Raw genomic sequence first — 16,682 nt, forward strand, 5'->3', positions numbered from 1 at the left:
TTCCTTTTCCTTTTACCTTTATGCTCATGTCCATGCCCATGTCCTGAGATCACCATATTAACATTTTACACTTTGCCCAACAGCCTGATCCTATCTTCTTCTTGGTCGCACTGAGTGATCAGTCATCCAATGTCCACATGTCCTTCAGAATGTTATAGTTTACCAGGAACATACTGTATTCAGGAGGTAGGTTATTCATGATCAAGTGAATCAGTTGGTCATCAATAAGTACGAGGCCTAGAGAGCAGATCTTAAACATGACTTCGATCTGCTCTATAATGTATTCACAGATATTTCCTTTTCTATCGTAGGATGAATGAGTTAGTTTATTCAAAAGAATACCTACTTCAGATTTATCAGATTTCTTGAATCGTTTTTCCATTTCGGTCAGAAAAGCTTTGGCCTTATCTACTTTATGCATGACACCTTTCATAGACTCAGAAATCGAATGCTTTATGACTTTTAGGCACGTATCATTTGATATAAACCATGTCTCATAACGATTAATATTTGATTCAGTGCTATCATCAGATGGCATTTTGGTGGTTCTAGTGTTATCAGGGCAAGATCTAATTGCAGGCAACCCAAGACAACTTCAATGGATTCCTTCCATTGAACATAATTAGATCCATTTAGGGCAGGGACTTGGTGTGTACTTGTTGAAATTGAGACTGAAATAGAAGAGATATATATACTCACATTAGTTCATTCTTTCATAAAGTAATTCATGAATGTAAACGAATATCAGGCAAAGATAATTAATTCAGTTGTTAAGGGAGGAATTAACTAAATTATCCAGGGTGAAGATGGGCCCAACCATCACATTCTAGTGAGAATCTTTTACATCATCATCATTCATCATGTGGGAGGAAATGATAACATGTCAGTAATCCTCCTGAACATGAAGCTAAGTGATGTTAATTATGTAAAACTGAGACACTCAACACCTGTGGGTGAGATGAGTCTTTTAGCTTTACATCATTAGCACCATTTACTTCACCCGTTTATATAACTGCCAAACAGTAATCATCTATGTTTTCATTACCATATATATGAAAACGTGAACACAACTGTATGCAATCCTCCTTATCCCAATGTCACAAGTCTATACTTGTAAAATTTTCATCGATTGAGGTCACTGTGGTGGCTAATATAACCGAATCCAACACTATAAATATAGGCTTAGGATTGTGATTATAATCATTCCTCTCAATAGATTATATCTTAATTAGAATGATGCGACCCATAAGGTAATTGATATTGGTCGTTGGGAGAATTGAGGAACCTCAAAGAGAAACAGACGGGTATGTTTCACATTCCTCATTCCAACGGTCTATATCAACTCCTAAAGAATGGGTAATAGGCCCACAATAGGGCCGAATCAAAACATTGTATGATCTGGTTATCATCAATGAGTGTTGTAAGTCTGGTCTTTAACATTTACATAATGGATAGTTAAAATTTAAACTTTATAATTTAATGTGCAGATCCATCCATGAGTGTTCATAAGATAGACGGATTAGCTCATTTTCTCAATATTCATCAAATGAAGGTTATGATCTTGATTGTCTATCCAGTCAATGAGCCAAATAGAGTGCTCATTATGAACCGAAAACACCGATCCGTTGTGGGCCTGCACATGGCCCTAATAGAATGTTCTCAAAAATTGGCCCTAACCAACAGTCATGATCATACTCCATAGATGGGGCCCACATGGAAATCTTATATGTGGGCAACGGACCCACTGGGGACTAAGGTATGGATCAAATGGCCCAGGATGTGGACAATGAGCCCACTACTAGCAACAGGCCCACAAGGGAGTCAGAAGACATCCCGTTCGCGGGTAGAGGCATTGGACCTGAATACATGTAATTGGGTCCAAAGACCCAAAACTAATAAGGTCGATCTCGACCTAATAGCTGTTATAAACATGGTCCATTTTTGACCGAGTAGCAGCTAAATGGAGAGAGAGAGAGAGAGAGAGAGAGAGAGAGAGAGATTCTCTGTCGCGGATGGATCTGCAGCCAATCGAAGGATCGATCACCTCCATTAAACATGACGCCGATCATGACGGCAATGCCATCCCTAATGGTGAACTCCATGGCTAACAATGATGCTGAAAGCAATAGGTGCCGCTGATGGTTTGGAAATTCACGGCTGCCTCAATACATGACACAAGTGAGGGTGGGAATGACTTCCAACCGAATTTTGGGTATTCAAACCCTATTTCCGATTCTGAGATTCAAAATCCCTAATATTTGATGTGGGTTTCGAATTGGAAAACCCCAATATTTCTTTTGAATATTGGATTCAAATTTCCTAATTCCCTAATTTAGGGATTGAAAATCCAAATATCGAATTGATTCCAAATCCCTAATAATCCTGATCTGGGGATCGAAATCCGAAATCCTTAATTAGCTGGATTTAGGGTTTTGAGATCTGGATGCCCAATATTCGAATTTGAGATTCTTACATGATGCTAATATCCCCACATCCTCAGTAGACTGTCGTTTACGTAGAAAAGGAGATAATAGAGACCCTAGCTACAGTGTAGCAAACTGCACCTAGTCCAGCGTAGGGTTTATGATGTGTATATTACACGTACCTTTTTTACCGTAAGCAAAGTTCTTATTTACTGTTGCTAGGCGCTAGAGGCGTAGATGGTAATCTCCCTACTTAGTAGGTGTGTATTATAGAGGGAATCTCCCCCCGAGCGTATCGCGGTTATCTTCCACGATTCTCGAAAAAGATCTCGGAGAGATCTCTTTGATAAAATCTCTGAGTGATCGGGATCCGAGAAGATCATGGTAGATAGCTGATGCTGACCTTTGAGTCAGAAGGCCGAGGTCATCCTACAAATTAAAGGGTCGAGGCCAATATTCCAGAGTCGAACTGTCGATTATGGTTGAACCTTCCTTCGAGGTAGGTCAAGTCGATCCTTACAGTTGTTCGTTAGTCGTGATAGCAAGAGGTCGACCACAGTTGGACCCTCCGCTAGTGATCGGGTCATCGAGTTGCTCGTAGGGATCGTACTCGATTGTCGGCGTCAAGCTACCTCCTTTCGAATTTTTCGTGTTCTCTCCTATACTGGTTGCTCTTGGTCAGTCCATTTTCACCCATAACAGTAGCCCCCATACTTCCGAGTGTCTTTTGTAAGCTCGGGAAGTAAGTCAGTGTGGACTGACACTTATACAATATCTTTCAACCGAGAGGTCGAGAGGTCGGATCGGTTTGTCATAATTGCTGGAGAGAGAAGAGCGGCTGGTGTGAAGATCAAGGGGGATCTGTAATGATCACGATGGTGTGCTCGAGGAGGCATGTGTTGGAACGACACCTCTTCAGTTCCCGGCCAGTGATGTGCGTGCACGTGGCTTTACCTTGGAGGTCGGGTCGGTTAGCAGACAGGCGATTGCACGTGGAGGTCGGCGTGAGTTGTAACCCCTCTTGGGCTGGGGCATTGAATGTGAGCAATTAATGCCTACAAATGAGGACTTTATAAGGGGGGGTCCTAAGTCGGAAATCATACTCCGGCGATCTTCTTTTTCCTTTCTCTTTGGTGCTCAGGCCTCTGCCTCCCCTTTCCTTAGTCTTCCTCATCTTTCTCATTCTTTTCTTGGTCGGAACGTCCGATATCTTGGATGAATGGCCTAAGCTGAGAGCCTTTCAGGGCGATTATGAGCCAGAAAGTATAGACTCCCGGCTGAGGGCTCCTTCTAAACCACTATCCCCGGTGTCGTTAGGTCGCGAACGAGCGATGGAGTCCGCTCCAGTAGAGAGGGCAGTAGCTCAGTCCTCGGCTGAGCAACCCGTGGATGTTGGCCCTTTTGGGTCAAGGTTGAGAGAAGCCGACCTAGTTCGGATAAGGTCGGAGTACTAGATACCAGATTTCGTAGTACTCCGAGCTCCCGAACTTGGTGAAGTTCCGGATGTTCATCGCGAGGGTGAGGTGGCCATATATATGGTCGCCTTGCAGTGTGGCCTCTGACTCCCCATTCATCGCATTGTATGGGAGGTCACATCTCGCTTGAAGTTGGCCCCAGGCCAGATCATCCCCAACGCCTGGAGGGCTCTGTTAGGGACCTATATTCTTTGGTTCTAGCTTGGGAGCACCTAGTTGACCGCTGATGAGTTTCTATACTGTATCGGGCGAAGGCCAACCCCAAGCACCCGGGATGGTATTACTTCTCAGCATGGGCAAATAGGAGCTAGGCCCTTGTAACTAGCAACATGTCCTCCAACCAGAAATAGAAGGACAAATGGTTCTGTACGTCCGGGAGATGGGAGGCCCCAGCAGCTGACGTGGCTAAGCTGCAATCTCGAATCCCTACCCTGGTCGGGTGGTGCAAGCGTGTTGTGGATAGAGGTAGGGTAGAGAGAAAAAGATTAGATTAGGTTTTTTTATATACCCTATCCGACAACCCAAGTCAAGTTGAGTTTCAGATCGGGTTGAGGTATTACGTAACTTGAACTCAACTCGGTATGCTTTCGTATCGAGCTAAGGCTACTTAGCCCAAACCGAATCAGTCATTCGGGTCAAGTCGGGTCTAACCGAGTTGGACGAGTTAGAGTCCCGTGCCCAGCTCTATTGACGGACGTCCCCCTGCTTTGGTTTATCATGCCAACCTTCAGTTTGCTTCCTGATCAGATCATGCAGTGGAGCCCACTATTTCTTTATCAAAGAATATTGCACGTGTATCTTTAATCGCTATACACCTTCAGATGGTGGGACCCGCCATTCTTTATCGAGTTGAAACAATGCCAGTGTACTTGGCCTCACCCTTCGAATGGGAAGGGTGCCCACATTTCCAAAATCAGAACCGTTCATCTAGCAATTCCTACTGTTTGAACGGCACATGGCCAGATCCAATCATCAGGTGGGCCACATCAGGCCATATTCAACTTCTTTTGACCATTTTGCATGTATCTCCCTCCTGATGTTCAGCAAAGGGTGAAAGTGCGCCTCGTTGGCGATGGCCTGGTTTGGGCACCAATAAATTAAGAACGCACGACCGTAGCGCAGACCAACATAACACGGGCATTCTGGAACTGCCCATTTACACTTTGATATTGTATGTTTTCCCATAATCAGGACCATTCATCCATCTAATTCCCTGCCCAGTTGCAAAATAATTGGTGCCCTCTTTATCTAATGGATTAAAAGAAATCAGGCCCACATTCCACAAGCGCTAGTTTGGAAAGCAAAAGCATCACCTGAGGAGATAAATTATCAACTCGATAAACAGTCCAGATACCAGGCCAACCCATGGAACGCCCAATCAAACCGTTGTTTAATGAGACTTTCTATCTCCTACTTCAACTAAGAATTATCAGCTCAAAAATTCAATGTTTAAATAAATTACAAACCCAGCAGCTACCACACACATGGCCCTTTTGGAGTTCGGCCGTCCCGGCAGATGCCAAAATCTCCACGTAAAAGTAGCAGCTGCAATGAAAACACTCATAGCCGTTCTTGTCCCATCATTAGAATTGGAGCAGGGCCACATCATGCAGTTCCGACCATCTAAGCCACCCCAAATGATCCAATCCGAATATCAGTGGCCACACAAACAGGCCATTGATTGACTGGATTTAGTCATGTTGAGCTTGCAAACATCTGCCCCCACAAACTCGAAAATTCTGCTCATCTACATATATGCTTCAAATATGCAATTACTCAATACTAAAAGTGCCAATCCACCATCGCCTCCTTGGATAAACTCTAATCATGAACATGCACCCCAAACGCCAATGGTTTTGCAGCGGTTGCTATTGAAGTCTAGGAGGAGAAGGAGATCTATCTTTTCTCTTGCCTGTCACAACTGAAGTCTTATCACCAAGAAGTTGAGATGCAGTAGAGAAGTTCTGTATATCATTCTCTGCAACGATGGTACCACAATCAGCTGCTTTTTGGTTGCACCGAGCGATTGGGCCATTTAAATGAGCATCCAAGCTGATAGGAATTTCACCCGGACCATCTATTTTCCGCCTGGTTATACAAAGCCAAGTCCTCAATTCCTCACTGCCACATTCTCCTTCTATGGGAATGTGCCATGATCCTTTCTCTGACTCCTAAAAACAAGAACAACATGAAAAATACTTAGTGAGAACCATCGATGATTTCAGACAGCAAAACTAGTATAGATTTTCACAGCATTTGATTCATCTGAGCATAGTTTTTCTGTGTTGATTGAGCTCTAAATTTTAAAATAGTGCTGTTGTTGCTTGACCTGAGGATTTCTACAAATTCCATGATTAAGTGATCCAGACTGTTAATCACAACCCTTCGATGGGTAGACAGTAAAAAGAAATTTGCAGCACTGGCCACACCCAATAGAAAGGACAAAAATTGAATGGCTAGGATCATCCAATATGGGAGATTTTTGAGCCATGTTGTATCCATGGTTAGCATCATCTAATCAATGGTCTTGATCATCAAACCATGAGTTCCACTTGTATAAAATCAAGCCCTTGATACACTTTACATATCCTATCCTTGGGTTAAGGAAAATTATTTTGTGAGAACATTGATGATTTCAGACAGCAAAACTAGTATAGATTTTCACAGCATTTTATTCATCTGAGCCATAGTTTTTCTGTGTTGATTGAGTTTTAAATTTTAAAATAGTGTTGTGTTGAAGAAGAAAAATGGCTAGACAAGTGCCCATTCCACCATTGCATTGATGGTAGTTGCTCATCCACCATGCAACAAGGTCGATTCGTCCAGTATCGAGTCGAGTCAGGACACAGCTGAGTAAGGAGTGAATTGGCTTTACTAGGCCAAGTCAGAGGTTTACTCAGTTGGGTCGAATCCTGGTGTTGAAACAGATCGGGTCCAAGCGAGTCCCGGCCAACTCAGACGAGTCGCATGGAACTCGTCCAATTCTTAAAATCATGACTGGAGCAAACATCTCCATCAATTGAGACCATGCAATTATAGTTACCCAACAAGGAAACAAATGGGGGAAGAAATGACTGAGGCAAACACGGACATCAAACCATGACCAAGGCAAATATGTACATCAATCAAGACCACCCAGAGACTGGGTGACTCAGACCAACTCCTCTAGCCACAAGTCAGAACTAGCCTGAGTCAAGTTGGGGGTGACTTGTCAGTGTCAACTTGTGGTGTCAAACCAGATCGGGTTCAACTGAGTCTGGGTGAACTCAGACGAGTTGCATTGGACTCGTCTGAGTCTTAAAACCAAGACAGGTGCAAACCTGTACATCAATCAAGATCACCCAAATCATAGTTACCAAACCAGGGAACAAGAAGGGAAGCAATGTGAGAAAAGAATCATTTTACAATCTAGGTGATAGTACTAACGCATGCGAGAAATAGGTTCAAGTGGGAAGCAGAAAACATAGGTTCGCTTTTACTTCTTCTATTCTTTTAGTAACCAAGAAAGGTGGGGGTTTTGGAGATTGAATGAATTTCCATTAACTATGGTCTAAATAGTGGGCCCAATCGTGGGTTCAAGTGGGAAGCAGAAAACATAGGTTCCCTTTTACTTCTTCTATTCTTTTAGCGACCAAGAAAGGTAGGGGTTTTGGTGATTGAACGAATTTCCATTAACTGTGGTCTAAAGTGGGCCAAATCGTGGATGAAGCATATCCCAAAACACTAACTGGAAGGACCCAAAAATTCAAATAGTGGCCAACAAATAAGCGGTGAAAAATAGAACTGAACATGTGCAATGGTGGAAGGTGGATGTCTCACCCACATTTCAGAAAATCTGGAAAACTCTGTCTAGAGCCCCAAAGAGAACCCTATGATGATAATGATAAACACAAAAAAGAGAGAGAGAAAAAGAGAAGAAAAACAATCATTTCAAGCATTCATAGAAACCATGCACTCACTCACAAGCAAGAAACAGGGACAACTTTTTGGTAGATCAAAGCAGCTGAAATTCATGTTTTAAACAAGATTATAGAAACATGCAAAATGAAACAAAGCAAGTTGTGAAACTGACTTGGATGACTGTGGAATATGAGGGCGGCATCTGAAGTTTCAAATCACCCTTCACGAATGTAAACCGGACCTGCAAAGTAGCAACAAAGCTCATCAAAGAACTCACAACCCAACAATACAAGCTTTAGCATTGCAACTTGTCTCATCAGGTCCTAATAAAGAGTTAGACCATTTGATTCATAAAGCCATGTTTAAAACTAAGAGTTCTAAGCTCAAGCACTCCTCTACATCTGGCCTGGCCACATTGACCATACATGCCAACCTTGCACATGTGCGGGACCATCCAAGTGGTGTATTAGAAGGGCTTCCTCACATAGATCCTACCTAAAAAAACAGCCACCACTCATCAGGCGAGCCCTTTACGGTGATTGTGGACCACTGTCGATTTTTAAAACTGTTCCTTGTTTCGGTATGTATGGCAAACCTAGGTGACCAGGTTGAGTTCTACACCAGTTCATCAACAGTGGGGCCCACCTCATGCACACTAAGATGGCTTACGCATGACAAGTTTGCTGTGTACACGGGGCTAGCAGAGCTCCAAAATAAGAGATATTATACAGCATTTGTGCAAAAAGGTCGTACATTACTGTTCAGATTTTCTGTTGATACAAGTGGGCCACGGTCTAATGATCCAAGCCGTTGATATGATGGGCTTCTCTGTGGAAAGCCCATCCACCAAAAATCCCATTCATCGGAGAATATTGGGCCCTTTTCTTAATTGAATATGGACAGTTACCATATTTTTTTCACCTTACCATCGATTTGTTGACCTCCTATTGAAGGGTTGGGATTCTTCCAATCTAAGTTGATTTTGGTGCATGGGCCATCAGCAGTGGGGTGTATAATAACTGTTCAGATTACTGAACCTAGGGCCCAGCTTGCCCAAACTGAAAACCCGTATAATAGTAAACTACAACCTTCCTGCTGGAATACCTCCAAAAATAATTGCCAAATGCAGACAGGAATTTTTTTGGGGGAGGTTATCGGAATTACGCACTTGATGGCGCTCTTTCCACTTGAGAAAAAAGCTGCTGCCTAAGAGTTCAAAAATGTGATCTCTCATCTCATCATTTGTCACGAGCAAACACTTGAGCTTGACTGCTGCATATAACCAATACCTGAAGCACAAGCAAACATTATCACAATCCCAAAATTTCATGAGAAAGAAGGGCTTACCATGCACCTTATTTATGTGCAAGTTACACGTGGAGACACGGAATGCATGTATGAAATCTGGAGTGTTCATATGATTGGCAACCCATCCATGAACTGGCCAAGGCCCGAAAATCTAGTTAATAAGATCATAGAAGTTGCTCAAATTGAACAGTACTATGACTGATATTTGGGCCTTGTTCAGGTGGGTCCCACCAACAAACCATAGCTCAAAATGAAGTCAATTAGACGAAACTGATTACTTGATTGAGAAAAATGACCACCACCCATTTCTGGGATTTTTTCTGATCAAACAGTTAGGATCATTCGATCTGCCTAATTATTTATCATGGATCGTTCATGGTTTGGCCTGCCAATTGAGGGGTCCAGATCATGTACACATCTTCCTCGTATTCTTAGAGGAAGTCATTTGTAATAATACAAGAACCTGTGTGCTATTGCTGCCATACTGAAAATTGAACTTCAAGCATTCATGCATTGAAATAGCAACTGTGCATGCTTTTTTGTAAATGGATAAGAGATGTTTGGCGAAACAAAACTAAAATAAATAACAGGGAATAAATTAGTTATATAAAGCAAAGATCAGCAACCACCATCTTTAGCTAAAAGAAATTGGGCTGCTTGCATCTCAAGTATGATTGAGCCTATTTGTAACTCAAATATGTTTTTGTAATGAACATGAGTTCATGCTGTCAACAATTTTGGTAACCAGTATTACCAGTTCTCATGTGCTGGTCACAAGTGATCCGACTTTTTTTTTAAAAACATAACTATGTAGGAAAACGTAACATAAATTATAATGTTCGTAAGCACCAAAACAAGTTCCGAATCCTAACACCAAACTCCTTTTATCATGAAGCACAATACATTTCCACCATTATTGTTGCATGTGCCTACATATTGATGTTTTCTGCTAAGCTTAAAACAAGCTTGTTTTCATGTTTCTTCCATCATCATCATCTAAGCCTTATCCCAACTAATTCGGGTCGGGTACATGAACATGTTCCATGATTCCACTCTATCAAGAATCATGTCCTTAGTTAAACCACAGGTCATCAAATCTTTTCTTACTAACTCCACCCATGTCCTTTTGGGCCTTCCCCTAGCCATTCTAGAGCATTCAACTTCAACCCACTCAATTCTAATCAGTGCAGTTCTTGGCCTACGTTGCATATGGCGAAACTATCTAATCTACTTCCCCTCATCTTTTGACCTATTGGGGCTACTCATAAGTGCCCTCAAATGCATCTTTTTCTAATTCTATACTTTCCCGTCTTGCCACTCATCTCAAAATCCTCATTTCAGACAAACTCATCTTATGAACACAACGTTTGTTGACTGCCCAACATTTTGTCCCATAAAGCATGGGCTAATAGCTATCCTATAAAATCTCCCTTTTAGTTCTTGGCCTACGTTGCATATGGCGAAACTATCTAATCTACTTCCCCTCATCTTTTGACCTATTGGGGCTACTCATAAGTGCCCTCAAATGCTTCTTTTTCTAATTCTATACTTTCCCGTCTTGCCACTCATCTCAAAATCCTCATTTCAGACAAACTCATCTTATGAACACAACGTTTGTTGACTGCCAACATTTTGTCCCATAAAGCATGGGCTAATAGCTATCCTATAAAATCTCCCTTTTAGTTTGATTGGCAAGTAGCGATCACATAAAAACTCCAAAGGCGCATCTCGACTTCACCGCCCAGCTCTGATTCTATGAGCAGCATCCTTATCACTCCTTTTTTGCTCTCATGAATGTATTGACCCAGGATATCGAAAATGACTATTTTGGGTTACTTGATCCACAATCTTAAATAATTCCTCGCTTCAAAACCTATTTTACTAATACATATACTCTATTTTAGTCCAACTACCTTTTAAAACCTTTATATTCAAAAGCATCCCTTGAAAGTTGTAGCTTTGTATTTACTCCCTCATCTCGTCGATCAAAACTATCATTCCCAAATAACGTACACCAAGGGACCTCTTCCTAGAAAACAGAACATTAAATCAATCCATAACCAACACAAAACGATCAGGCTCAATACCAACCGCTTGTGTAAGCCTCATATTTGTCAATATATCCTCTTGAGACTCCTTTTTCCCAACACCCACCAAATTATCTATCTAGGGACCTTATGGTATGCTTTCTAAGTCAAGGAAGACCATGTGAGATCCTTCCTCCCCCTATATTTCTCCATCGACCATCTAAATAGAAAAATTGCCTCAATGCTTAACAGCATGTTTCCACTCCAAATATCATGCATGCCTTCCCTCATTTGTCCATGGGCCCAAAAACCAGGCCAATTGGTGGCTCGAGTGGGCCACACAAGGAGGAATAGTTGGGAGGGGACACCCACCCTTGATTTTCACTATGCCGTGCCTAGCTAAAAAATTACCTAATTTTTTAGGTGTCCCGCCATCTAGGGTAGATGTTTCACGGCAATGGATTGGATAGCATATACAAAACATGGTGGGCCCTCTATGAGAATCAAGGGTGGGCATTCACTCTTAACTATTCTTGCTAGTGTGGCCCGCATAAGTCATGGATTGGCCTGATTTTTTGACACATGGCCCAATAAGGGAGGGCTTGTTTGATGGTCAGAGTATATTTCATCAACACACAACAATGGGGCCCACAACAAACCATATGCACCACATGGGAGCTTCCCATGAGGTCGAGCTCTGTGGACTCCACTGTTATCTATGATGGACAGCCACGATGTGCATTTGGTAGGTCCCCCTAGGCATTGTTCAAAGTATCCCGATATTATCTCTATCTCCAACTCGGTTATACCGAAAACATTGGTAGTAATACCGATAACATTTGTAGTATCGGAAATTCCAGGTATCGACAATGTATTGCTAAGTATCACCAATGTATCAATATTGTCAATTGATGCAGAACACGTGATTTAATGCTAGCATGTAACATGGAGATTATTAAAGAGTCCATAAAGTAATTCAAGTAACAAAAGATGTCAACCTACAACATGATTCAGAGAGTAAACAATAGAAACTGAAATTCGATTTAACTTAAATCACATGCCCTCACAATTAACATTCAATCCATCGATCAAGGAATTGCGCCTACCTTAGCAGTCTAGTACAAGGCACTTTGCACTTGGCACAAAGGCTTTGCTGAAAAGTCCACTTAAAGTAGAATCCTAATGGTGTCTTGCTGACTGACACAGACGAACTGGGGATTAGTTGGATAGGCACAAAGGTGCCATTAGACTCGTGGAGGCCTATTGAATAAGAGTGCAAAACTCTATGTCAACAAGGGAGTCAGCCTAGATACGAAATATAGCCTCTTAGATAAAACTCCCAAATAGAGACCTTAAATTGACAGTTACGACTCAAATCGACGATCTAGATCTCTAATTTGGGCCATTAAGTAAAAAGCCCCAAAATAAGGAGCTCAAATTGATGACCTAGCTTTGAAATTTCGCCTTTTAGATAGAACTCTCAAATAGGAGCCTCTGATTAACAATCTAGCACTCTAATTTTGGCTGTTGATTAAAACCCCAAATAGAGACCTCAAATCGACGGCCTAGATCTCTAATTTGGGTCATTGATTAAAAACCCCCATTTTTGGACCTCGAATCAATAGGATCTCAAATTTGGGACATCGAGTAAAAACCTCCTGGTTGTGGGCCTCAGCTTAACGACGTAGATAGAAGGCAAAGATGAAGAACCCCGATGTACAAGTGAAAACACAACAAATAAGAAATAAAATAAATATATACTAGATATATGTTCTCCTCTAGATGAAATTGATAAAGATGACACTAGGCAAAATGTGTCAAATGGGTGACATAGACAGAGAGAGGGGGGTTGAATGGGTGTTGTCAAGAGAGAGGATGGATGGAGAGAGAGAGAGAGAGAGAGAGAGAGAGAGAGAGAGTCGGCCTCGAGAACTAGAGACTCCCGCAACTTCTGAAAAACATGAAGAGCCTATGAGCTCTATCTGAACCATCGGATGGCATACTCAGCTACAATAAAAGTTTGTACAGACACACACACACGCGCGCGCGCGCATCCCCATGCACGCACACACACTTCAATTCCTATAAGTTCCACAAAAAATTTATGAATAAACGACTACTAAAAGATCACTACAATTGAAGTACCAAGACTAGAACATAAAGTATCAAACCCTTCAATTAGGATCCTATGGGCGGATGATTAACAAAGAAACACAGCACCAATCGAAGAGATTGGATGATGCAGGACATGAAATTTAAATATGATATGCAAGATTTGAAGCTTAGATCATACTAATTCAAAACAATCACATAATAATTCCACATCCCACAAAAAGTTCAAACATTCAAGTAAAGGGGAATCTGCCCGGGTCCAGGCCTACACAGGCTAGGACTGGATCAGTAAAATTAAGGACTAAACGATGCTCAAAGGGAAATAGTAATCATCCACACACGCATAGCAATCAGCCCCTAATCCAAGGGATTCCTTAATTTCAATTCAAGGAACCATAGGGCGAAAAAGGGGGCAAATAAATTAGGGATAATGCAATCTAGGACTAAGGTTATGAAAATAGATAAGAAAAAGGGAAAATAGGAAGAAAACCTGAACCTGAAACAGCTCCCGCGTGCGAACAACGGGCCCGGGTCGGGCGCACGTGCATAGGAGGCCGGCCGCACGTGTGGTGGGGGCCCGAATCCCAAAACAGACTCCTTGGCCTTGGTCGGCCAGGGGAGGTCTCCAAACCCTCCAAATTTCGTCACAATCCGATATGCGGTTGAGGCACGGTGCTCCGTCGAAGTTTCAGCCCTCCTACAGGGCCAGATTCTGGAAACTGGCTGAAGAGGGACGAATAGCTGCAAAACAAGCGGATTTGAAGCGAGGATGATCGTGGGATGGATGAAATAAGATGGAGGGGCGGATTGGGATAAACGTGGCTTCGCACCACGATAGTTAGCTGATGCGGACACAGGTGCATTCAAGGTGTACCAACGAAGAAAGCGCCAGCCACAAGTGTCGTCCTTGTAGATAGGCGAATATTGAGGAGCTGAAGACCTTTCACATGTGATTGGACATATAGAAGACCCCACTTAGGGAAGACACATGTGAAGGAAGATTGGAGAAAGAAGACCGATCGCCCAAACTTTTTCATACTTATGTTATTTGCGCGTTTTTTGACTTAGTTAGGGGTCTTTTAGTAATCTTATATCTTTATTTGCTTATCCTAGGGGTATTTTAGTAATTTTATGTCTTTGTTTGCTTATTTAAGTGGGGTAAAGCCCTAAACACGAATTTTAACTATTGATTAATGAAAAGCAAACCCTTTGGTTGCCTCCTTCCTCTCTTCTCTCTAATGGTGCTTCTTCTCTCCCCTTGATCTTCTTCTTCTAATTTCTTCTTGTGTCCCTCCAACTTCCTCAAGGTAATAACTTTCTTCCTTCTATTTTTCAGTTTTGGCTAATTCTTCTTCGATCAAAATCTTGAGAACCGATCTAAACCCTAAATCCCCAAATTCTCAAATCCCTAATCCGAGAAACTTCTTGGTTCTTCGGACTAGTGATCTTCATTGATCGATTGGGTGTGACCATGCAAGATCGGGAGGTCTCATCCCTCGTCGGATCCAACCTAAGTAGTAATTGAATTCCATACTCCATGGTTGTAGTGATGGCCCGCTCCATTGCATGTTTCCTTTATAATTTTCTCAGTTATGATGATTACTGTTAGAATTTTAGATCATTTATTCCTTTTATTTCCGCTGTTTAATTATCTCCATGAGCATGCATCATAATTAGGGCTGTCCATGAGCTTGCATGGTTTTTGTCTAGATCGAGTTATCAAATTAGGGTTTTGATTTTTAGGTTTAACTTAGGAAAGTTCCAGGTTTAGAAAGTTTTCAATTTTAGAAACTTTCCAATTTTAGAAAGTTCCTAATCTGGAAAATTTCCAAATTTGAGTTGTTTCCTGTTTCAACTTAATTGTGTCAGTTCGTAGTAGTTTTGTATTCATCGCATTCATCTTGAAAGTCATAACACCTAGTAGTCTAGTTAGGTAGAGTTTGGTTCAAGTCTTCATTGTATGCCCACGAGAAGAGGTAGAGGTTTCGGACTTTAACCTACCATGAATAACGAGCAGTTATCTGAGCAACTTGCTCAATTGATACAAAAGATAACCGCCCTAGAAGCAGGTCAAAGGCGTGAGTTTGCCCGCCTTGAGAACCAAATTACCACTACCATGACTAAGGTGGAGCAACTAGAGGCGTCCCAAAAGGAAAACCCAGCTGTAGGGGAAGATGCGCACTCCCAAGTGGAAGGAATCATGGAAGAACGTGCTGCCACACGTGGTGGTAGTGAGGATAGAGATCGTGGTAACGGTCGTGGTGTGGTGTGAGAGGTACGAGCCACATGTGGTCATCAAGACCGTTATGATCCAGATGAGCGTGCGATGAAGTGTGTGAGAGTTGAGGCCCCGAGTTTTGATGGACGCTTGGATCCCAAGGCGTTCCTTGACTGGGTTGCTGACATGGACCACTACTTTGAGTGGTATGGCATGTCAGAAAACCGTCAAATGCGATTTGCTAAGATGAAGCTTGTAGGTCAAGCCAAGCTCTTCTGGACTAACACCGAGCGTAGGATAGAGAGAGTTGGTAGAGCTCCTATCACACATTGGTATGAGATGAAAGAGAAATTAAAGGAGAAGTACCTTCCTCTCTCATACCGTCAGAAGCTCCTTGACCAATGGCAATCCTTCCGCCAAAGGTCAATGCCTGCCGCTAACTACATCGCTAAATTTGAAGAGTATGTGATGCGATGTGATATCCGAGAAGACCCTCTAGTAACGCTCTCGCGTTTTAAGACGGGCCTTTGCGCGGATCTTCAGCGCGAGCTTATTACTCGGCCCTTAACGGACTTAGATGAAGCATATCAAGTCGTGCAGGAGTTAGAGCAGTATCTGAAGGCTCCTGTCGTTCGTCGTTTTGAGTACCGAGACTCCAATGCTAGATCTAGTTCCCAATGAACTAGACCTAATATTAGTAATCAACCTAGGGCACAGGCGACCATTCCACCTAGGCCTAGGGAAGACAAGGGCAAAGGGGTTCTTGGTGCCGGTCCTAGTAATATGAGCCAAGTGAGGTGCTATGAGTGTGGCCACCTTGGCCACATGTCTAATCAGTGTCCTACGAAGAGCCGTGGGAGAGCCTTAGTTATAAGCGAGCCCCACGAGGGTGGAGATGACCAGGGTGATTTTGAAGTTGAAGAGTATCACCCTGAAGGAGGACTTACTGATGAAGAAGTGGATGGAGAAGCAACGCTTGCAGTAGTCAGGCGTGTGTTAGCTCAGTCTAGAAGTAGTGTTGATTGGCGTCGAAGCACTATCTTCTACACTATTGCCAAGTGTGGTGAAAAGAATTGTAAGGTGATAGTGGACAGTGGAAGTTGTCAGAATGTGATTTCCACTAGCACCTTAGATCGCTTAAAACTGAAATCCACACCTCATCCAAACCCGTATAAAATTTCTTGGGTTGACAAGACATCCCTACCTATCACCCAGCAAT

At 42.4% G+C, this 16,682-nt stretch overlaps 1 protein-coding gene across 2 annotated transcripts in view; it reads right to left on the reverse strand.

The window, feature by feature from the left end:
- Positions 1–5,190: 5,190 nt before the first annotated feature.
- The window catches only part of LOC131234363 (proteinaceous RNase P 2), a 38,868-nt gene continuing 27,376 nt past the window's right edge, over positions 5,191–16,682 (reverse strand). The window contains exons 4-6 of one of the 2 annotated variants that reach the window (XM_058231182.1): positions 8,967–9,087; positions 7,971–8,039; positions 5,191–6,069 (exon numbers count right to left, since the gene is read on the reverse strand). In XM_058231182.1, the coding sequence (XP_058087165.1) occupies positions 5,767–6,069; positions 7,971–8,039; positions 8,967–9,087 (493 nt within the window). In that variant the 3' untranslated portion in view covers positions 5,191–5,766. The remainder of the gene's footprint in view (positions 6,070–7,970; positions 8,040–8,966; positions 9,088–16,682) is intronic. The other variant, XM_058231183.1, reaches the window with a different exon arrangement.

The sequence above is a fragment of the Magnolia sinica genome, chromosome 19 (assembly GCF_029962835.1).
Source record: "Magnolia sinica isolate HGM2019 chromosome 19, MsV1, whole genome shotgun sequence".
Lineage (NCBI taxonomy): Eukaryota > Viridiplantae > Streptophyta > Magnoliopsida > Magnoliales > Magnoliaceae > Magnolia > Magnolia sinica.